The sequence below is a fragment of the Crinia signifera genome, chromosome 4 (genome assembly GCF_055691185.1).
Source record: "Crinia signifera chromosome 4, ASM5569118v1, whole genome shotgun sequence".
Classification (NCBI taxonomy): domain Eukaryota; kingdom Metazoa; phylum Chordata; class Amphibia; order Anura; family Myobatrachidae; genus Crinia; species Crinia signifera.
The window spans coordinates 3,715,620-3,738,346 of record NC_139220.1 but is presented as its reverse complement, the minus strand read 5'-3'; the positions used below and the strand labels follow the sequence as shown (position 1 = coordinate 3,738,346).

The 22,727-nt window shown below is 52.0% G+C and overlaps 1 protein-coding gene across 5 annotated transcripts; it reads left to right on the top strand.

The window, feature by feature from the left end:
• The first annotated feature begins 67 nt into the window (after positions 1-67).
• Positions 68-22,149, top strand: RECQL (RecQ like helicase). 5 transcript variants are annotated; one of them, XM_083180770.1, is made up of 16 exons: positions 125-225; positions 310-409; positions 1,965-2,009; positions 2,313-2,510; positions 2,695-2,874; positions 3,018-3,124; positions 3,508-3,706; positions 4,724-4,890; positions 5,285-5,366; positions 11,713-11,861; positions 11,986-12,103; positions 12,179-12,317; positions 13,800-13,891; positions 14,769-14,988; positions 18,466-18,595; positions 21,475-22,149. In XM_083180770.1, exons 3-16 carry the CDS (start codon positions 1,988-1,990, stop codon positions 21,637-21,639), a joined length of 1,968 nt encoding a protein of 655 aa, XP_083036896.1. In that variant the 5' UTR covers positions 125-225; positions 310-409; positions 1,965-1,987; the 3' UTR covers positions 21,640-22,149. The 5 variants fall into 5 exon arrangements, with proteins under 5 accessions (XP_083036895.1, XP_083036896.1, XP_083036897.1 ...); XM_083180771.1 differs by having other exon boundaries at positions 133-225; positions 310-372; XM_083180769.1 differs by lacking the exon at positions 310-409 and having other exon boundaries at positions 68-167.
• Positions 22,150-22,727: the final 578 nt, after the last annotated feature.

Below are 22,727 nucleotides of genomic sequence, written 5' to 3'. Positions count from 1 at the left end.
CGTCACTGCGATGACAGATCCATCAGGACGACCAATCAGGAAGCGTGGCGGCGTCGAGGCCATGCGCCAATCGAAGGAGAGCGCGCCGGTGACGCGAGAAGGGCGCGCTCTGTGATTGGTCCATGTGAATCCTGAGGAAGAGAGAGATGCCCGGCTGCTGCATCTATGTGAGTGCGGAGACCGAGCCATAGACCGGGGGATAGTGGGGGCTGCGCGGCCAGCGAGGTAATGGCGGAACCAGGTCACACTGACACCATGTATCCCCCATGCTGGGACTGCCCCTGACCTTATCACTACATCCCTATACAGGCTCCAGCTGAGGTAGAACTACAATTCCCGGCGTGCTGAGGCTTCTAGTCCCGCGGCAACCAGGTTACCAGGATTCTGACTACACAGCATAACGCCCCAGGTGGTGCCCAGCAACCTCTACGGGTCAATTCCGGTTGCTGGGGGACCCTGTCCAGTCACTGAAGTTCCGGGGGAGGGAGGGGCCATGTCACCGGGGTCCCCTATGTTCCTGAGGGTCCAGCACCTACAGTGACGGAGGTGCATGACAACGTGTGTGTGTGTGTGTGTGTGTGTGTGTGTGTGTGTGATTCCCGGGGAGATTTTTGTGTACTTCACACTTTTACTAATTCTATTTCACGAAATAAATAACGAGGTTCTATCTCTTGGCTCTACTTTCTCTTCTGCTTCTCTACCATTGTGACCTCCTGGGGCTCATCAAGCCTTGCCCCTGTATAACCCCATGTAGTTTCTGTGTCCTGTACAGACCGGCACTCCCGGTCCGCTACACCCAAGTGCATGCCAGGCATCTGTCACCTGCATCCGCTACACCCAAGTGCATGCCAGGCATCTGTCACCTGCATCCGCTACACCCAAGTGCGTGCCAGGCATCTGTCACCTGCATCCGCTACACCCAAGTGCATGCCAGGCATCTGTCACCTGCATCCGCTACACCCAAGTGCGTGCCAGGCATCTGTCACCTGCATCCGCTACACCCAAGTGCGTGCCAGGCATCTGTCACCTGCATCCGCTACACCCAAGTGTGTGCCAGGCATCTGTCACCTGCATCCGCTACACCCAAGTGTGTGCCAGGCATCTGTCACCTGCATCCGCTACACCCAAGTGCGTGCCAGGCATCTGCATCCGCTACACCCAAGTGCATGCCAGGCATCTGTCACCTGCATCCGCTACACCCAAGTGCATGCCAGGCATCTGTCACCTGCATCCTCTACACCCAAGTGCATGCCAGGCATCTGTCACCTGCATCCGCTACACCCAAGTGCATGCCAGGCATCTGTCACCTGCATCCGCTACACCCAAGTGCATGCCAGGCATCTGTCACCTGCATCCGCTACACCGAAGTACATGCCAGGCATCTGTCACCTGCATCCGCTACACCGAAGTAAATGCCAGGCATCTGTCACCTGCATCCGCTACACCGAAGTACATGCCAGGCATCTGTCGCCTGCATCCGCTACACCCAAGTGCTTTCCAGGCATCTGTCACCTGCATCCGCTACACCCAAGTGCATGCCAGGCATCTGTCACCTGCATCCGCTACACCGAAGTACATGCCAGGCATCTGTCACCTGCATCCGCTACACCGAAGTACATGCCAGGCATCTGTCACCTGCATCCGCTACACCCAAGTGCATGCCAGGCATCTGTCACCTGCATCCGCTACACCCAAGTGCATGCCAGGCATCTGTCACCTGCATCCGCTACACCCAAGTGCATGCCAGGCATCTGTCACCTGCATCCGCTACACCCAAGTGCATGCCAGGCATCTGTCACCTGCATCCGCTACACCGAAGTACATGCCAGGCATCTGTCACCTGCATCCGCTACACCTAAGTGCGTGCCAGGCATCTGTCACCTGTACGTTATATCTTACTAGTAGTGTGTGTATAATATATATATATATATATATATATATATTCTCTTTTTGCTTTCTTTCAGTGGCACATCCTCATAGCGGAACCATGGCGGCTGACAACCTCTCCGGTACGTATGTGTAATGTGATCAGAAGTTTCTTTCAATCCCTCCAGTTATTCAGTCTGTTATCTCTTCACTTGGAAAACTGGGGTCACAGGCAGAGTACCCCACTTCCTGCCCTAATAGCCTATACCACATCCTTATATTATCTTTGTATGGAGTTAGTCAGAGCTCTTAGTTGCAGTAGACTCTTTCCAAAGCGCTAACTTGTCACAAATCATTCCTAAAATCTGTCATCTGTCAATCAGAACCCATATTGCACAGCTGTAACCTGACTATTGAGGGCTTTCTATCCTTGTTCTCTGCTTCAGATGTGGTGGAGGAACTGGACGGCGTGACCACAGAGCTGCAGGCCATAGAGCTTCAGATCCAGGAGTTACTAGAGAGACAGCAGGAGCTCATAGAGAAGAAGCGGACACTCACAAAGAGGATACAAAGACTGTCTGAGGACACCGAGGCGGAGAGCAGCGCCGGATCCCAGTCTTCTACGGAGGACTGGAACAAACAAGGTCGCTGCTACATTGGGGCTGTTCACTTAGATATTGCTAAGGAGGCCACTTGGGTCTCAGTCATGGACGCTGTTATCTCTGGAAGGCATTGGGGACGGCGCCTGCAGTGTGGAATTGGGCGACCATTTCCTGTACAGGGCCTGGTAAGTCTAATTACAGTCTTTACATTTCCTCCCTTTGACAGATTTTCCTTGGTCACAGAAGGTAAAGGATGCGCTTGGGAATTCCTTCCAGCTAGACACGTTCCGGAGCTTACAGTTAGAGACCATAAATGCCACGATGGCTGGGAAAGACGTCTTCCTTGTTATGCCGACCGGCGGTGGAAAGAGTTTGTGCTACCAGTTACCGGCTTTGTGCTCCAAGGGTGAGTTTACCAGAAGAGCGTTCCTTTTCCTGCCACCCAGGTAGTGTCACGTCGCTGTGCGGCTGGGAGGATGCAGGAAAGGTATGGTCCTTAATAGAGCAAGACCAGTGATTGGGTACTGATGCTCTGTCTCTTCATTTTAGGGCTGACCTTGGTGGTCTGCCCGCTGGTTTCTCTGATGGAGGATCAGCTGATGGTTCTAGAACGCCTGGGTATCTCTGCCACCTCCCTGAATGCTTCCAGCAGTAAGGTATGTGCCCAGGGAAGGGTGTCTGTCTGCATTGTGTGCTGAAGGGTTATTAATCGCATTTTATTGTTCTGATCGTTTAATTTTCAGGGGGGGTTAAAACTGAAATATTAATTGCAGTGTAAAAATAAAGCAGCCAGTATTTACCCAGCACAGAAACAAAATAACTCCCCCAGATCTAACTTTCCCTGCACATGTTACATCTGCCCCACCTGCCGTGCAGCATGCTTTTGTCGATTTAGAAAAAAGATTTTGCTGTTGCGATCCGTTCTGTATCAGACCCAGAGTTGAGACATTGCTGTCCAGTTACAGACGTTTTCTAGGCGATTCACCGGTTTGGACATGGTGTGACCGTATTTCAGCTCCCCCCGTGTGTTTCGCCCTAGGAACATGTGAAGTGGGTGCACGGGGAGATGATCAATAAACAGTCACAGCTTAAACTCCTCTATGTCACGCCAGAGAAGATAGCGAAGAGCAAGCTGTTCATGTCTCGGCTGGAGAAGGCGTATCAGGCGGGGCAGCTGTCACGGATTGCGGTGGACGAGGTGCATTGCTGCAGCCAGTGGGGGCACGACTTCCGTCCTGGTGAGAAATTTCATTTGTGAGATCTGCAATATTACATGGATAGAAGTAGGCAACACAATACAGTATACAGTACATTGGGGAGATAATATTCTGCAGAGGTTCCATCCTAAATGCAGCCCAAACTGTGCTCTACTAAGCTCCTCCCAGCTGGCATTGCCATAGTATCACCTAATTAGGCCTAATCAGCTTCTAATGCTGATTAGTGAGAATCCGTTTTAGGCTATATTTGCTATTGTGCACACGCATTCTGCAAAAATGTGGCCGCAGTCTAAGGGGCGGCGACAAGGTTGGGAGGGTGTTTGTGTGGCTGGTTTAGGTGACTGAGTGATGTCACGCACAGCCGCTGAAAACCAAAACATGGCGGCCCATCAATCCTTCTCCCTCCCCCCCCCACCCCCCACCCTCAGCGAGGCTACGCAGACAGGGGGCTACCAAAAAGATGCAATTGCTTTGTTGAAAATGTTTTGTGCTGTGTTTGCAATACTTTGTATTTCGGGGAGGGACCCGGTATCCGTGTGGCCTAACTCCTTCTGAATTAGGCTCATAGTGTGCATGATGGAAACCCTTAATGTACTTATTAACAGAATATATATATATATATATATATATATATATAATTATATAGAAAGTGGATGAAGCGGCACTCCGCTAGATTTGCAGAGCTAAGTCTCAATAACATGGTGCCCCCCGTGTAAATGCCCGGTAGACCCAGGAGATTATATATCTCTATCTCTATCCCATATTCTAGTAACAGCGCTTTCAGACGCTTCAGTACCTTTGTTTGACGACTTTTCCATAATCCCTGTTTCTGCCCCAAATGTTTTCATTACAGCACCTCTATACCCCAGTGTTCCCCAAAGAGTTTTGGAATGTAACGGAACTATTAAAATGACATTTTCAGCAATGACTGTTTGCAGTAAAGGGTGGGTGGGGGTGGGGGTGGGGGGTTCCTTGCAGAATAACAGATACAGACTTATATATGTGTTGTTTTCTTTCCTTATCACAACAAATGATCAGATTACAAGTCGCTGGGCATATTAAAACGCCAGTTTACCAATTGCCCGCTGATTGGTCTGACTGCTACAGCTACTGACCACGTTCTGAAGGATGCTATGAAAATCCTGTGTGTCCAAAAGCCACTGACGTTTACCGCGTCGTTCAACAGACCCAACCTATTCTACGAGGTATGAGGGTCCTACACAAGGGTCCGATCACTGGGTATTGTATAATTGGGGTACTCTGCCATGTGCCACCAGGGACCGATCACTTGGTGTTGTATAATTGGGGTGCTCTGGCATGTGCCACCAGGGTCATTTAAATGTGTCTTGAAGAATTGGGGTACATATTTGTGTTGGTGGACTGACTACAGGTTGTGTACCCCTGACCTTCAGGTATGACCCTAATATACAGAACACTCACTGTAGGTCTGGGAATAGATTTACCAAAGCTTCTAGAAATGAATGAAGGCATGCAATAGAGATCTGATTGCTATCAGCAATTGTTTGTCTTAGCAGCGCCAGGAACCTGCGGGAATAATGACTGAGGATAAACATCAGCCGCTCTTTCGTTGTCTTCCAGGTTCGACTCAAATCTTCCAGCTCCAGCGATTTCATCGAAGATGTTGTTAAATTAATAAACAGCCGTTACAGGGGACAGTCCGGTAATGTGCCGTTCCTGATTGTTTTACCTCCAGGGGTGTGTGTGTGTGTGTGTGTGTGTGTGTGTGTGTAGATGGCATTAAGCGATTTTGTTTTCTTCAGCGGTAGACGTCAGGGGCCCCAGGGATAACATTGGGTCTAGGAGTGACGTCACGACCAATCCAGCACCAGAAAGGTTAAACTTCTGGGCTGCTCAGAGACAGCCCCTGGGCTCTCACCTCCTATACCCCGCCTCCCAGGCTAGTCAGTTTTTATCGTGCTGGCAGGAGCCAACACGCATTTGAAAGGTGCTGCTATAATAGCAGCATAAAACTTCTTTTAATTTTTTTTTTTATTCTGATTTTTACACTGACCGGGAGTCAGTGACAGAGCAGCAGCGCCGGGGGTCTGTTAGACCCCTGCACTGCGCTCCATCACCCGGGACCCGGCAGCCCAACACCACCCACGTGGTTTCCACAAGCGGAGGTGTTCGGCTGGCTCTAGAGCACTGGAGAGCACCGCTGCAACGGGGACCGGGACGACAGCGGTGAGCCGCTTACAGGTAACGCGCTCCCCGCTGGGAGCGCGCGCGCGCATGTTTAATGGCGGCTGAGCAGCCCGGCGAAGGGGGATCGCCGGGCTGCACTAGCAAGCGGCAGAACCGCCGCCTTTTCAAAAGTGTTGAGCGCTCTGTCCCGCTGGACCACCAGGGAGATGTTGAGTGTGGGCAGTGGCGTCGGTACGCGGGGCCGCCCGGCAAGCGCCGGATCCCCGCCATTTTACCGGCGCCACATGAGTCATTTATTCCCAGTGGCCATTTGCTAGCAGGGGGAGGGAGCCTCTCCTCACACAGCCCCTCCCCCGGAGACAGGAGCTAGGATGTACCCACGGGGTTTCCAGCCCTGATCTCTTCCTGCCTGCCTGCTGCACGTGTTGGAAGGACACAGAGAGCTTTCTGCCAGTCTGGAGTTCCATCTCTTCACGGCCGGGCCATCTGGGCAAATCCCCCCTGTACCTCTCCTTCAAGGATACCAGGTTACAGTAATTTATGCTCCTGCCGGCCTTAGTGCTTTGCGGAGCTCAGTGCCAGGTTTTTTATTTTGCATTGTATGCTCTGTTTGTGTGCTGTGTCTCATATTGTCTTAACACTATCACTGCCTGCAGAAAGTATATTGTGTTAATTGTTACAGTCAGCTGCCTCTTGTACAATGTCAGAGGAAAGCGGTGACGACACATGGGCCCCTATATTGGTGTCCTGCACGCGTTGCAGAGCGGGCGTACCCCAGCTTGTAGAGGGGTTATGTCTACAATGTATAAAAACACATGCGCAGCCCCCTGTGGCAGCTCCCTCAGGGGAACCTGCTTGGGCCCAGCTTACCCAGGTCATGTCGCAGTTAATAGACAGGCTCTCTGCTGCGCCATCCCTGCAGCCGGGACCGTCCGTGTCTCGGCCATGTGCCCCCCCCGAGGAGCCGGCATGGGCGCGTGCTTTGGCAGACTCAGTTCAGGGCATCCGGGCCTCTTTAAAGGGTAAATCCCGTAAGCCCCGGGGTGGGGAGATTCCTTCTACCCTCACCCATCAGGATACGGATGTAGATACTGATGAGGAGGAGGATCAGCTGGTTGACGACACAGTCGACGCAGATGCTGACGACACCTCCAGCGACATAACAGCAAAAGTCGATGTAGAAGCCCTGGTAATTGCGGTTAGAGACGTGTTACATTTACAGGAGGTCTCTGAACCAGTACAGTCTGTGGGTCCATCTTTTAAGCGTCACAAGCAGACGCGGACAGTGTTCCCTAACTCTGCAGAGCTAGAGGATGTCCTTGGGGAGGCCTGGGTGTTACCAAATAGGAAGTTTCCGCTCCCTAAGCGGTTTAATTACCTGTACCCGCTCCCTCCAGAGAATAGAGTTCGCTGGGAGACTCCTCCCAAGGTGGATGCACATATCGCTAAGATTGTGCGTTCCAGTACTTTACCCATTCCAACCGCCTCTCTTAAAGATGCCGCTGACAGAAAGTTAGAAAACTTTCTTAAGCTGATTTTTACAACAACTGGGGCGGTTGCACGACCTACCCTGGCATCTGCCTGGGTAGCAAAGGCCATGGTCAAATGGATTTCTCTCCTCACTAATATTATTACTGAGGGAGATAGTGTAGATGACATGTTTCCTATTCTTGACATCATGCATCAAGCTGCACTATATTTGGGAGAGGCTGCATTAGATGCAGCCACTCTTACTTCCAGGGCATCGGCCTCGGCAGTGGCGGCTCGACGATCCCTGTGGCTTCGCTCTTGGAAAGCGGATACTGAGTCCAAACAAACTCTAGAGGCATTACCCTTTGCGGGTTCTCTATTGTTTGGAGCAGAGCTGGACAAAATCGTGGCCACAGTGGCTGCCTCAAAGGCGGCTTTCCTGCCATCCACTCCTGCTCCACGTCCTCGACCGGCATTCCAGTCCTTTCGTTTCCAGGGCAGGGGTAGGGGACAGTCGTTCACAAAGACTCAGGCCCAACCCGCAAAGCCCTCTAGGGCCAGAGGAAAACGTCCCTGGCCCACTAGACGTGCTGAACATAAACCCGAGGTTAAGCCCTCGGCATGATGGGCCGGCGCTCCACCTGGGGGATCCCAGGGTGGGGGGTCGCCTGCTTCGGTTTTCGCACATGTGGCTGGAGTCCACGACAGACGCTTGGGTTCGAGACTTAGTCTTCAAAGGCTATTCTATAACCTTTCGCCGTCGACCACCGAGCTCGTTCTTTTCAACAAGTTCTCCCAAGGACTTGGAAAAGCGCGTAGCCCTGGAACAGGCCATACAAAAACTACTTTCAGCAGGTGTCATTGCCCCCGTTCCAGTGTCGCAACAAGGCACAGGGTTCTACGCCAGTCTTTTCTTGGTACGGAAGCCCAATGGGACCTTCCGTCCCATTTTAAATCTAAAAAGACTAAACAAATTCCTTCGGGTCCCGAAGTTCAAAATGGAGACCTTGCGGTCCATTGTGCTGGCGTTGCAACCAGGGGACTACATGGCATCCCTCGACATACAAGATGCGTATCTACATGTACCCATCAAACAAGAACACTGGCGGTTCCTCAGGTTTGCGCTGCAAGACCGCCACTTTCAATTTCAGGCACTACCTTTCGGCCTGGCCACAGCTCCCCGCGTGTTTACGAAGGTCATGGCAGTGATGTGCAGTGCTCTTCGCCATCAGGGGGTTCGGATTCTCCCATACCTGGACGATCTGTTGATCCTGGCTCAGTCGCCCCAGGTTCTCCAGGCACACTTGACCAAAGTCGTGGCGGTCCTGGAACGCCACGGCTGGATAATCAATTGGCCAAAGTCATCCATAGTCCCTACTCAATCTATGATTCACCTAGGGGCCCTGTTGGACACAGTAAATCAGCGGATTTACTTGCCGGAGATACGCCGCAAGGCCCTGCAGTCCAGAGTTCAACATCTTCTCTCGCTCAGGTGTGTCTCAATACATGCCTGCATGAGGGTGCTGGGCTCCATGGTCTCGACCTTCGACATGGCGGAGTACGCTCAGTTCCACTCTCGCCCCTTACAACGGGAAATTCTAAGGAAATGGTCGGGGTCATACTCCAACATACGGTCACACCTGATTGTCTTATCACCGGCAGCTCAGAGTTCCCTGTCATGGTGGCTTCTAGATCAGAACCTCATGGAAGGGAGGCCTTTTTGGATCCAAAAATGGACTCTCCTCACCACGGATGCCAGTCTTCGTGGTTGGGGAGCAGTCACATGTCAGAAATCCTTTCAGGGGCTTTGGACTCCACAGGAATCCTTGCTATCCATCAACACTCTCGAACTAAGAGCTGTCTTACTGGCTCTACGCCAGGCAGAGCCTTGGCTTCAAGGTCACCCGGTGCAGGTACAGTCGGACAATGCGACGACGGTGGCTTATATCAACCACCAGGGTGGCACTCGGAGTCGAGCAGCTATGGCGGAGGCCTCTTGTATCTTCCAGTGGGCGGAGAACAAGATCCCGGCATTATCGGCAATCTTCATCCCGGGACTCCTCAATTGGGAGGCGGACTTCTTGAGTCGGCAGACTCTGGATGCCGGCGAATGGACCCTACATCCGAAAGCATTTCAGATGTTGGTAGACCGGTGGGGCAGACCGGAGGTGGATCTGATGGCATCTCGCCACAATCACCAGGTCACCCTGTACGGTTCCAGGTCTCGAGACCCGAACGCTTGCATGGTAGACGCTCTGTCAGCCCAGTGGCCGTTCGCTCTCATGTATGCCTTTCCCCCATTTTCACTCCTTCTCCGAGTTCTTCGCAAATTGAAGGCAGAAGGGGGCACGATGATCTTGGTGGCCCCTCATTGGCCTCGGAGGATCTGGTTCTCAGATCTGCAGGCCCTGTCAGTGGCCCCTCCAATCCGGCTACCTCTGTGGCCAGATCTGCTCTCTCAAGGGCCGTGCCTCCATCCCGATCTGCAGCGGTTGTCTTTAACGGGGTGGCTGTTGAGACCGCCTTGTTAAAAGCTAAAGGCTTTAATTCACGGGTGATTTCGACTATGCTCAGAGCTCGTAGGCCTTCTTCGGCCGGTGCTTATCATCGCATCTGGCGAGCTTACTTCGCCTGGTGTAGCTCACGCAAGTTTAACCCAAAAACCTATCGGTTGTCTCGAATTCTGTCCTTTCTACAAAAGGGTTTAGAGGCCGGCCTTAGACTGTCATCACTAAAGGTACAGGTGTCGGCCTTGTCCATTCTATTTCGAAGGAGGCTGGCGTTGTTGCAGGACATCCGCACTTTCTTGCAGGGGGTTTTGCGAATCCAACCTCCGTTTGTCCCACCGGTTGCTCCATGGGATCTTTCTCTGGTTCTTAAGGCTCTACAGGGTCCCCCTTTTGAACCATTGCGATCAGTGGATCTATCTTGGCTTACATGGAAAACTGTTTTTCTGCTGGCCATTGCTTCGGCCAGGAGGGTTTCAGATTTATCGGCTCTGTCCTGTCAGTCTCCTCTTCTGGTTTTCCACCCTGACAGGGCGGTCCTTCGAACAGTCCCTTCACACCTTCCCAAGGTGGTGTCCAAATTTCACGTTAATCAGGAGATAGTGGTCCCAGCCTTTCGGGGGCCAGAGGCTTCTCCTGAACAGCGATTCCTAGATGTAGTGCGAGCGTTACGTATCTATGTGCGTCGTACTAAAGCACTTAGGAAATCTAACTCTCTCTTTGTCCTCTATGGATTTCAGAAAAGAGGTTGGCCTGCTACGAAGCAGACCATTGCCCGGTGGCTAAGGTCTGTCATCAAACAAGCTTACTTGGGTGCCGCCCTTCCGGTTCCACCGGGCGTCCGGGCTCATTCCACGAGATCTGTGGGTGCGTCTTGGGCTGTTAGGGGTGGTGCGACAGCAGAGCAACTTTGCAAGGCAGCGACCTGGTCGTCTCCTCATACTTTCTTACGCTTCTATGCGTTTGATACGTTTACCTCACAAGACTCGGCATTCGGCCGGAGTGTATTGGCTGCGGCCCAGGCGCGCCCCCACCCATAGGTGGCTGCTTTAGGACATCCCAATGTTATCCCTGGGGCCCCTGACGTCTACCGCTGAAGAAAATGATATTTATGTCTTACCTGTTAAATATCTTTCTTCGAGGACGTCAGGGGCCACAGGGATCCCTCCCTGGCGCGCCTACTTCATGATATTAACATTAAGAGTTACTCCGTTGAGTCAACTTAGTTAAAATTTCCTCTGTTGAGGGTGTTTACACATGTTACAGTTATGGTTTCTCTATTGAGCAACCACACATACACATATATTTGTTGAGTGTGTTTCTGTATGGGTTTCTCTTCCTTCTATCTTGTCTCCTGCCTGGCTTGGGAAAAAAACTGACTAGCCTGGGAGGCGGGGTATAGGAGGTGAGAGCCCAGGGGCTGTCTCTGAGCAGCCCAGAAGTTTAACCTTTCTGGTGCTGGATTGGTCGTGACGTCACTCCTAGACCCAATGTTATCCCTGTGGCCCCTGACGTCCTCGAAGAAAGATATTTAACAGGTAAGACATAAATATCATTTTATAAGCTCCTGTTCTGTTTTTATTATCAGTCATTTATAAGTGAGGAATAAGTGTGTATATATAGTAGATATATATATTTGACTTGGGCACAATGAAAGAGGCCATATGTATCTCCTGCAGTGACATTCTGCGTGTCCCTGCAGGAGAGCGAGATGAGAGGTAGCGCAGAGATGTTCTGACGTCCGGCCGCAGACGTTGGGGAAATGGCTGCAGATCTGTGTGTCTGATATGCAGCAATTACTATATATCTCATTATACGTCCCGTGATCAGAACAGCAATGTATTACTAATCACCTACGGGCTGTGTTGGGTTTCCTCCTCCTAGGAATTGTTTATTGCTTCTCTCAGAAAGACTCCGAACAAGTCACCATGAATCTGCAGAAACTGGGTATTAAAGCAGGGACATATCATGCCAATATGGAAGCGCGCGACAAGAGCAAAGTCCACATGTGCTGGACGGAAAACCGCATTCAGGTGTGTTCATCCGTCCCGTAACACTTCCTGCCAGATACATTGTGTGTGTGAGACGTTCTCTGTAACTGTCGCTGAGAAGATCAGAAGAACGTGTCCGCTGACTGCATTGTGGTCTCTGTCTCAGGTGGTGGTGGCCACCGTGGCATTTGGCATGGGAATCGACAAGCCTGACGTGCGGTTCGTCATTCATCACTCGATGAGTAAATCGATGGAGAATTATTACCAGGAGAGCGGACGTGCAGGTACTGGGGAAATGCGTAGCGCCGGCGGGGGCTGTACAGTGTAATAGTCTGTGACCTGACGGGATTGTCTCACAGGCCGCGATGACAAACGTGCAGATTGTATTCTATATTACGGCTTCAGCGACATCTTCCGGCTGAGCTCTATGGTTGTTATGGAGAATGTCGGACAGCAGAAGCTGTATGAGATGGTGCGATACTGTCAGGACCTGACCAGGTAGGTGTCCAGGAGCTGCAGGCGGGTCATTGGGTGACTGTAGAGGGCGCTGTCCTAGGTCCTGTGTGGGTGATTGGGTGACTGTAGAGGGTGCTGTCCTAGGTCCTGACCGGGTGATTGGGTGACTGTAGGTGGCACTCTCCTAGGTCCTGACCAGGTGATTGGGTGACTGTAGGTGGTGCTCTCCTAGGTCCTGATTGGGTGACTGTAGGTGGCGCTCTCCTAGGTCCTGACCGGGTGACTGTAGGGGGCGCTCTCCTAGGTCCTGACCGGGTGATTGGGTGACTGTAGGTGGTGCTCTCCTAGGTCCTGATTGGGTGACTGTAGAGGGTGCTGTCCTAGGTCCTGACCGGGTGATTGGGTGACTGTAGGTGGCACTCTCCTAGGTCCTGACCAGGTGATTGGGTGACTGTAGGTGGTGCTCTCCTAGGTCCTGATTGGGTGACTGTAGGTGGCGCTCTCCTAGGTCCTGACCGGGTGACTGTAGGGGGCGCTCTCCTAGGTCCTGACCGAGTGATTGGGTGACTGTAGGTGGCGCTCTCCTAGGTCCTGATTGGGTGACTGTAGAGGGCGCTGTCCTAGGTCCTGATTGGGTGACTGTAGGGGGCGCTCTCCTTGGTCCTGACCGGGTGATTGGGTGACTGTAGGTGACGCTCTCCTAGGTCCTGACCGGGTGATTGGGTGACTGTAGGGGGCACTCTCCTAGGTCCTGATTGGGTCATAGGGTGACTGTAGAGGGCGCTCTCCTAGGGCCTGACCGGGTGATTGGGTGACTGTAGGTGGCGCTCTCCTAGGTCCTGACCGGTTGATTGGGTGACTGTAGGTGACGCTCTCCTAGGTCCTGACCGGGTGATTGGGTGACTGTAGGCGACGCTCTCCTAGGTCCTGATTGGGTGACTGTAGGTGGTGCTCTCCTAGGTCCTGATTGGGTGACTGTAGGTGGTGCTCTCCTAGGTCCTGATTGGGTGACTGTAGGTGGCGCTCTCCTAAGTCCTGACCGGGTGATTGTAGGGCTAGAGGGCGCTGTCCTAGGTCCTGACCAGGTGATTGGGTGACTGTAGGTGACTCTCTCCTAGGTCCTGACCGGGTGACTGTAGGTGGCACTCTCCTAGGTCCTGATTGGGTGACTGTAGGTGGTGCTCTCCTAGGTCCTGACCGGGTGATTGGGTGACTGTAGGTGGCGCTCTCCTAGGTCCTGACCGGGTGATTGGGTGACTGTAGGTGACGCTCTCCTAGGTTCTGACCGGGTGATTGGGTGACTGTAGGTGACGCTCTCCTAGGTCCTGACCGGGTGATTGGGTGACTGTAGGGGGCACTCTCCTAGGTCCTGACCGAGTGACTGTAGGTGACACGCTTCCCTGTGTGTACTTGATGTCTTACATTGATGCAGCAGAATATAATGAGTTCTGTGACTTGGATTATCTCAGTCACCCATTCCTGGTTTCATGCTATGTGTTATCACACGCGTGTTCTCATGTGCAGGTGCAGACGTGTCCTCATTGCTCAGCATTTTGATGAAGTTTGGGACTCGGGCCAGTGTAATAAGATGTGTGATACCTGTATGACGGACAGGGGTGAGTGCATTTATCACATCTGCGCGTGTGAGAGGATGGTGTATAAATGCTGTATAGTTATATATTACGCAGTTATGTACATTATGTGTATGTGTAAAATACATCAATATTAGAGAGTGCAGAGGTTCACAAACGCAGTCCTCAAGGCACCCAACAATCCAGATTTTAAGGCTATCCATGTTTAGGCACACTTAATGACTCGGTAACTAAAACCTGGAATGTGGAGGTGTCATGAGGACCGCGTTTGGGACCCATTGCACTAGTGATAATTGGTGTGATTGTCCGAGTGCAGGCTCCGGAGTACGTTTCCCGGAAGCTGTGCAGGTTTTCATGTTCCCCTGTTAATTATCTGCTAATTATTGTTAATGCTTTTCTACAACCTTCTATTTGGGGAAGAACATTTATTAGTATTGGTTTCTCTATATAATGTAGTTAATGTATCAGAACTACGTACTTAAATGATATTGGTACTCGGGGAACTGCCCACACGCCATATTGCCCAAACAATACATTATATTTCTGTGTGGCCAGTTATCACCTATTCCATAAATAGGATCTTTATCATATTAAGTCTTATTTCCGCATGAGTTTCATCACCGTACCTTAATGTAGGGAACGGTCTGCTGTACACGCCGGGCACACTTATGAGTGTTAGCTCTTGGTCTGAGTGTTATTGGTGACAGGACTTTCTCTTAGTTACTGACTGTGAGACACATTTGGTCATTTAGTCCTGTGTAGAGACCAGGTGGTTTTTGTTCTGCCCTACACGTCCCCTGTGCTCAGTTGGGTCTCATCCTGCCACCTACCCTCTGAGGTAGCCTGGCAGATACCTGGTAACTTGGTCTGTGTGCTGGAACCCCGTCTGTTGTGTTTCTAGCCTGCGACAAAACCGATATCACCGATTACGGCAGAGACATTGTGAAGATACTGGAACACGCTACTCAGATGGATGAAAAGCTGACCCCACTGAAACTCATTGATGCCTGGCTGGGTAAAGGTGCCTCCAAGCTGCGGGTCCTGGGGGTCCTGCCCCCCAAACTTCCTCGTGATGAAGTGGAAAGGATAATCGCTCATCTGCTGCTACAGCAATACATCAAGTAAGGAGCAATCCCATGACAGGGGCTAGAACAAGAGTACGCTTCTTCCATGTAGGGAACATCATTCTGTACAATCTTCCTGTTCACAGGGAATGTCTCTGTATCCCCAGTGGGCTCCACTATAGAATACCTTATATGGTAATGATTTGTATGACACTATTGTCCCACGGTACCGGGCGTGTGAAATACAGGGACTCTCATATAAAGGGATGTACAAGGAGGACCTAATCATACAGATGTATCTGGGGCAGAGGGTCCTGCCAGTGAGAGAGTGGAGATATTGTGTCAGGAGGTAAATTTGGGCACAGTACCTGGAGGTGGGAATAATTCTGGGTACAGACTATACGATATGTACCCAGCGTGATATCACTTGGGAAGAGGGGTAGCATTGGCAGGTGTATATGCTGGTGGCTGCCATGCTTCATTACACTGCTAGGCTTTTGCTAGCAATGTCTCCAGTTGGCCCTGCATGCCGCGCGCATAGTGAGCGCCATGGTCTGTACCTGCTAATGTGTCCCATATGTCGCTCCAATCCTCCGTATCGTCTAGGGTGTACAGGCGTAAGAGGGAGTATTCTCAGATACTGGTATATATGGGTGTTATGAAGACTCTGTAAGTGAGGGTCATCTAAATTAGGTTCTGCGTAGCGTTCCCTCATTATTCCCTTAATCCGGGACACGTGTGATTTTGTACAGGTTCTGTGACTGGCTAACATCAAGCATACATTACACCTATAAGACACAGAGCCAGCATAAATATAGGTGTTCCCGATTAAAGGAATACTAGAGCACCCTCATTTTGGAAGCTATGGAGAGCCAGTGTTGGAGTTTGCAGTGGGAACAGGTGAGGGGAATGTCAGAGAGGAGGAGGCGGCAGCAGTAGTCGAGGCGGGTGAGGGTAGAATGGAGAAGGGCTTATTCTAGCAATGTTTGAAGGTTGGGGGTGTCAGGCGAGAGAGACCGGATGTGACGGGTGTTTATGTCGCAGAAGTGGGTGATACAGTGATATGCAGCGGGAGAGGTGTAATGGACAGCGATGAGATTGGCTGATTGAATACTGGGTGGCTACTATGGAGAAATACGGGCTCGGCAAGTGGTGGAAGTAGATGGAGTGAGATAGTAGTGCGGGGACACGCGGAGGCTGAGTAATGCCTGGAGCTGCTTTGTATAGTGCTGGAGCGAGTGTGCGCGTGTGCACACAGCCGGGTGTAGTGATGAGAGAACGAAGCTGTTGCTATGTGCATGTGGATTTGGCTGGAGCGAGTGTGCGTGTGTGCACACAGCCGGGTGTAGTGATGAGAGAATGGAGCTGTTGCTATGTGCCTGTGGATTTGGCTGGAGCGAGTGTGCGTGTGTGCACACAGCCGGGTGTAGTGATGAGAATGGAGCTGTTGCTATGTGCATGTGGATTTGGCTGGAGCGAGTGCGCGTGTGCACACAGCCGGGTGTAGTGATGAGAATGGAGCTGTTGCTATGTGCATGTGGATTTGGCTGGAGCGAGTGCGCGTGTGCACACAGCCGGGTGTAGGATGAGAGAACGAAGCTGTTGCTATGTGCATGTGGATTTGGCTGGAGCGCGTGTGCACACAGCCGGGTGTAGTGATGAGAGAATGGAGCTGTTGCTATGTGCCTGTGGATTTGGCTGGAGCGAGTGTGCGCGTGTGCACACAGCCGGGTGTAGGATGAGAGAGCGAAGCTGTTGCTATGTGCATGTGGATTTGGCTAGAGCGAGTGCGCGTGTGCACACAGCCGGGTGTAGGATGAGAGAGTGAAGCTGTTGCTATGTGCATGTGGATTTGGCTGGAGCGAGTGCGCGTGTGCACACAGCCGGGTGTAGGATGAGAGAGCGAAGCTGTTGCTATGTGCATGTGGATTTGGCTGGAGCGAGTGTGCGCGTGTGCACACAGCCGGGTGTAGGATGATAGAATGAAGCTGTTGCTATGTGCCTGTGGATTTGGCTGGAGCGAGTGCGCGTGTGCACACAGCCGGGTGTAGGATGAGAGAGCGAAGCTGTTGCTATGTGCCTGTGGATTTGGCTGGAGCGAGTGTGCGCGTGTGCACACAGCCGGGTGTAGGATGAGAGAGCGAAGCTGTTGCTATGTGCATGTGGATTTGGCTGGAGCGAGTGCGCGTGTGCACACAGCCGGGTGTAGGATGAGAGAGCGAAGCTGTTGCTATGTGCATGTGGATTTGGCTGGAGCGAGTGCGCGTGTGCACACAGCCGGGTGTAGGATGAGAGAGCGAAGCTGTTGCTATGTGCCTGTGGATTTGGCTGGAGCGAGTGCGCGTGTGCACACAGCCGGGTGTAGGATGAGAGAGCGAAGCTGTTGCTATGTGCCTGTGGATTTGGCTGGAACGAGTGCGCGTGTGCACACAGCCGGGTGTAGGATGAGAGAGCGAAGCTGTTGCTATGTGCCTGTGGATTTGGCTGGAGCGAGTGCGCGTGTGCACACAGCCGGGTGTAGGATGAGAGAGCGAAGCTGTTGCTATGTGCCTGTGGATTTGGCTGGAGCGAGTGCGCGTGTGCACACAGCCGGGTGTAGGATGAGAGAGCGAAGCTGTTGCTATGTGCATGTGGATTTGGCTGGAGCGAGTGCGCGTGTGCACACAGCCGGGTGTAGTGATGAGAATGGAGCTGTTGCTATGTGCATGTGGATTTGGCTGGAGCAAGTGCGCGTGTGCACACAGCCGGGTGTAGTGATGAGAATGGAGCTGTTGCTATGTGCATGTGGATTTGGCTGGAGCAAGTGCGCGTGTGCACACAGCCGGGTGTAGTGATGAGAATGGAGCTGTTGCTATGTGCATGTGGATTTGGCTGGAGCGAGTGCGCGTGTGCACACAGCCGGGTGTAGTGATGAAAATGGAGCTGTTGCTATGTGCCTGTGGATTTGGCTGGAGCGCGTGTGCACACAGCCGGGTGTAGGATGAGAGAACGAAGCTGTTGCTATGTGCCTGTGGATTTGGCTGGAGCGAGTGTGCGCGTGTGCACACAGCCGGGTGTAGTGATGAGAGAATGAAGCTGTTGCTATTTGCTTGCGGATTTGGCTGCAGGTGTGAAGGAAAGGAACAGGAGAGGCTAGCTGGAGAAACTAGTGCTGGCATCGGCATGATGGGTCCGTCAGGTGCTACCACTGGGGATAGCCAGGTGCTGGGGTCTGTAATTGGCTGCAATACAAGTGTTAGTGGGCTGCTAATAACCATTAATAACCTGACATCACTGCAGACCACACACCGCCTCCTGTACACTGAATACTTGGCGGGTAGCTCAGCATCGCTATATAATGATGCTCCAGCTGTAATACTGGAAGACGTTACATAATCTGGTTATTCGTGGTCTTAGTAACCCCCAGGGGGAGGGGTGGCTGTGAGAATAGCCCCAGTGCTGTAAACCTCTATGTAATAGTTGTTGCCCACATTACATAATGGACGATGACAGCACTGAATAAATCCGCATTGACTCCTATTTGTGTCCTTTCAGGGAAGATTTCAGTTTCACAGCTTATGCCACAATATCGTATGTGAAACAAGGACCCAAAGCCAACCTGCTCAGAAGCGACAAACATTCAGTAGCCATCCAGATGAGATCCACGAAAATGGCAACAAACAAGGTACGTGACCACCCCTAATGTCAGGAACTTGTATTCCTGATCGCAAGCCTGTTTCTCTATCATTCCTGGGCCTAGAGCTGTCCGCCTCCTTCAGCGCGCCCAACTGGGCCGGTCCGCCTCCTTCAGCGCGCCCAACTGGGCCGGTCCGCCTCCTTCAGCGCGCCCAACTGGGCCGGTCCGCCTCCTTCAGCGCGCCCAACTGGGCCGGTCCGCCTCCTTCAGCGCGCCCAACTGGGCCGGTCCGCCTCCTTCAGCGCGCCCAACTGGGCCGGTCCGCCTCCTTCAGCGCGCCCAACTGGGCCGGTCCGCCTCCTTCAGCGCGCCCAACTGGGCCGGTCCGCCTCCTTCAGCGCGCCCAACTGGGCCGGTCCGCCTCCTTCAGCGCGCCCAACTGGGCCGGTCCGCCTCCTTCAGCGCGCCCAACTGGGCCGGTCCGCCTCCTTCAGCGCGCCCAACTGGGCCGGTCCGCCTCCTTCAGCGCGCCCAACTGGGCCGGTCCGCCTCCTTCAGCGCGCCCAACTGGGCCGGTCCGCCTCCTTCAGCGCGCCCAACTGGGCCGGTCCGCCTCCTTCAGCGCGCCCAACTGGGCCGGTCCGCCTCCTTCAGCGCGCCCAACTGGGCCGGTCCGCCTCCTTCAGCGCGCCCAACTGGGCCGGTCCGCCTCCTTCAGCGCGCCCAACTGGGCCGGTCCGCCTCCTTCAGCGCGCCCAACTGGGCCGGTCCGCCTCCTTCAGCGCGCCCAACTGGGCCGGTCCGCCTCCTTCAGCGCGCCCAACTGGGCCGGTCCTCCTCCTCCTTCACAGCATCCAAACTAGGCTGATCCTCCTCCTCCTCCTCCTCCACAGCATCCAACTAGGCTGGTCCTCCTCCTTCAGCGCGCCCAACTGGGCCGGTCCGCCTCCTCCTTAAGCACGCCCAGCTAGTGTTTGACAGACACTTTCCTTGATCGAAACCTAGAATGTGACGGCAGATAAGAACCACTTGGCCCATCTAGTCTGCCCCTTTTTTAAACGTTACCTCAAACCATATTTGATCCTTTTTTTTTTTTTTTGGTAAGGATATCAATATGCCTATCCCAAGCATGTTTAAATTGTACTACTGTATTTGCCTCTACCACCTCTGATGGGAGGCTATTCCACTTATCTACTACTCTTTCTCTGAAGTAATTCTTCCTCACATTTCCCCTGAATCTTCCTCCCCCTAGTGTCAGTGCGTGTCCTCGTGTTCTGCTGCTCCTCTTCCTGTGAAGAATGTCTCCCACCTGTACCTTGCTCCCTCTAGTGTCAGTGCATGTCCTCGTGTTCTGCTGCTCCTCTTCCTGTGAAGAATGTCTCCCACCTGTACCTTGCTCCCTCTAGTGTCAGTGCATGTCCTCGTGTTCTGCTGCTCCTCTTCCTGTGAAGAATGTCTCCCACCTGTATTTTCCTCCCTCTAGTGTCAGTGCATGTCCTCGTGTTCTGCTGCTCCTCTTCCTGTGACTAATGTCTCCCACCTGTACCTTCCTATCCCAGTGTCAGTGCATGTCCTCGTGTTCTGCTGCTCCTCTTCCTGTGGAGAATGTCTCCCACCTGTACCTTCCTCCCTCTAGTGTCAGTGCATGTCCTCGTTTTCTGCTGCTCCTCTTCCTGTGAAGAATGTCTCCCACCTGTACCTTCCTCCCTCTAGTGTCAGTGCGTGTCCTCGTGTTCTGCTGCTCCTCTTCCTGTGACTGTCTCCCACCTGTACCTTCCTCCCCCTAGTGTCAGTGCGTGTCCTCATGTTCTGCTGCTCCTCTTCCTGTGACTAATGTCTCCCACCTGTACCTTCCTCCCCCTAGTGTCAGTGCATGTCCTCGTGTTCTGTTGTTCCTCTTCCTGTGAAGAATGTCTCCCACCTGTAACTTCCTCCCTCTAGTGTCAGTGTATGTCCTCGTGTTCTGCTGCTCCTCTTCCTGTGAAGAATGTCTCCCACCTGTACCTTGTTAAAGCCCTTGATATATTTGAAAGTTTCTATCATGTCCCCCCTTTCCCTTCTCTGCTCTAAAGTATACATATTAAGATCTTTTAGTCTTTCCTGGTACGTTTTGTGATGTAGGCCATGCACCATTTTAGTTGCCCTTCTTTGTACAGTCTCTAATGTATTTATATCCTTCTGGAGATATGGCCTCCAGAACTGAACACAATACTCTAGGTGAGGCCGTACCAATGACCTATACAGTGGCATTATTACTTCTTTCTTTCTACTGCTGATACCTCTCCCTATGCAACCAAGCATCTGACTTGCCTTCTTCATTGCTTTGTTACATTGCCTACCTGCTTTTAAGTCCCCTGAAATAGTGACACCTAGATCCCTCTCTTCCTCAGTAGTTTCCATTATAGTGCCATTTATACTATATTGAGTCTTTGGATTTCTGAGACCTAAGTGCAGGATTTTGCATTTTTTGGCATTAAACTGTAGTTGCCATACTCTTGACCATTCCTCTAATCTACCTAGATCATCAATCATTTGTTTTACCCCTCCTGGTGTGTCTACCCTGTTGCATACATTTGTGTCATCTGCAAAAAGGCACATTTTACCCTCAATTCCATTTGCAATATCACCAATAAAGATATTAAAAAGCACTGGTTGCCCATGCATGCTGTCGGACCCATTCCCCCCATTCGGACCCATATATTCGGGAGAAAGGCATAATTTTCCTGCTGCACAGTATTATCAGTGGGTGCAGGGTGAGCCCCCCCCCCCCCCCCCCATTATAGTTCCGCCAGTGCTGTGTGTACAGCTGTACGTAGATGTTTGTGCACCTCTGATTTCATCGAATGAAAAGTAACAAAACTTCTGCAGGGTCCAAACCAGTAACACATACAGTGTAACCAGTAATGAACTATTATGTGTTCCCACAGATAAAATCTCCCACACGGCCGGGCACCAAAACACAGGACAAAAGTTCATCGCACTCCGCCAAGTCCCCGATAAAAGCAAAACACAAGCGAACGGATGTAGCGATGGGAAGCCCTGAGGCAAAGAAAAGCCGGAGCCCCCACAATGACTCAATTGTCATAGACTGAGGATGGCTGCAAACTGACGCCCCTGTCACTGACTGATGCCGTGGTCCCGGACTGAGGACTGCTGTGTACGGACGCCGTGGTCCCGGACTGAGGACTGCTGTGTACGGACGCCGTGGTCCCGGACTGAGGACTGCTGTGTACGGACGCCGTGGTCCCGGACTGAGGACTGCTGTGTACGGACGCCGTGGTTCCAGACTGGAGCTGTTGTCATAGACGGAGGACTGCTGTGTACTGATGCCATGGTCCCGGACTAGGGACTGCTTGTGTACGGGCGTCGTGGTCCTGGACTGAGGACTACTTGTGTACGGATGCCATGGTCCCGGAATGAGGACTGTGTACTGACACCATGGTCCCAGACTGAGGAGGTCTGCCATACCATATGATCACTGTCCATATATTTAGAATTCTGTAATTAATAATTAGATAAATGTTTGGTTGTGTCTGTTAATAACCTGCAGTTGGCCCGGCTGCTATCACTTTGCAGTAACCTATTAAATAGATCACAAAGTTTTCCATGTTTAATTCACTATATCTTCTAACCAGTGTGACCCTGTATATTAGGCATTACTAACAAATCATCGGGAGAGAGTCTGACCAGCCCAGGGCTATCACTGTGCACACTGTATTCTTCGCTCCATAGGAGACACAGGGCTGCCGCTGGGCATAGGGTTGGACATGGCACCTAACAAGTTAAAAGTTTGCCTCCACCTCAGGCAGACATTTTTAGTTTGGTGCTGGCAGGAGCAGTTTCACCTTTTAGAAGGGGGGCTACGTTATATATCCTTGATTTATTTTTATTTAATTTTACGAGTAAGCAGCTGTCACAATATTCATTATTTCTCCTTCATCCACTAGGTGTCACTGGAGTTACACTGGGGAATAGAAGGCGACCACAGGGAGCATGGGCACTTGAAATATAAAATGAGTGTGGCCAACTCCTCCCCTTCTACTTCCCCCTCTCAGGCAGTCTTAGATTGTGCCCGCAAGGGAGCAGGTCACACTTGTGCTCACTCCTGGGCTTTTTTATATTTTAAGAAAGCAGCAAGTTTTTTACATTTGAGGAAAGGCAGGTAGTTGCTGCTACTATC

What these genes read in the sequence shown, in the direction of transcription:
- RECQL (XM_083180769.1), top strand. Translation starts at nt 1,988, where the DNA reads ATGGCGGCTGACAACCTCTCCG. An exon ending in TGAATGCTTCCAGCAGTAAG is followed by an intron (nt 3,125 to 3,507) that starts GTATGTGCCCAG and finishes GTTTCGCCCTAG; the next exon opens with GAACATGTGAAGTGGGTGCA. An exon ending in TACTGTCAGGACCTGACCAG is followed by an intron (nt 12,318 to 13,799) that starts GTAGGTGTCCAG and finishes TCTCATGTGCAG; the next exon opens with GTGCAGACGTGTCCTCATTG.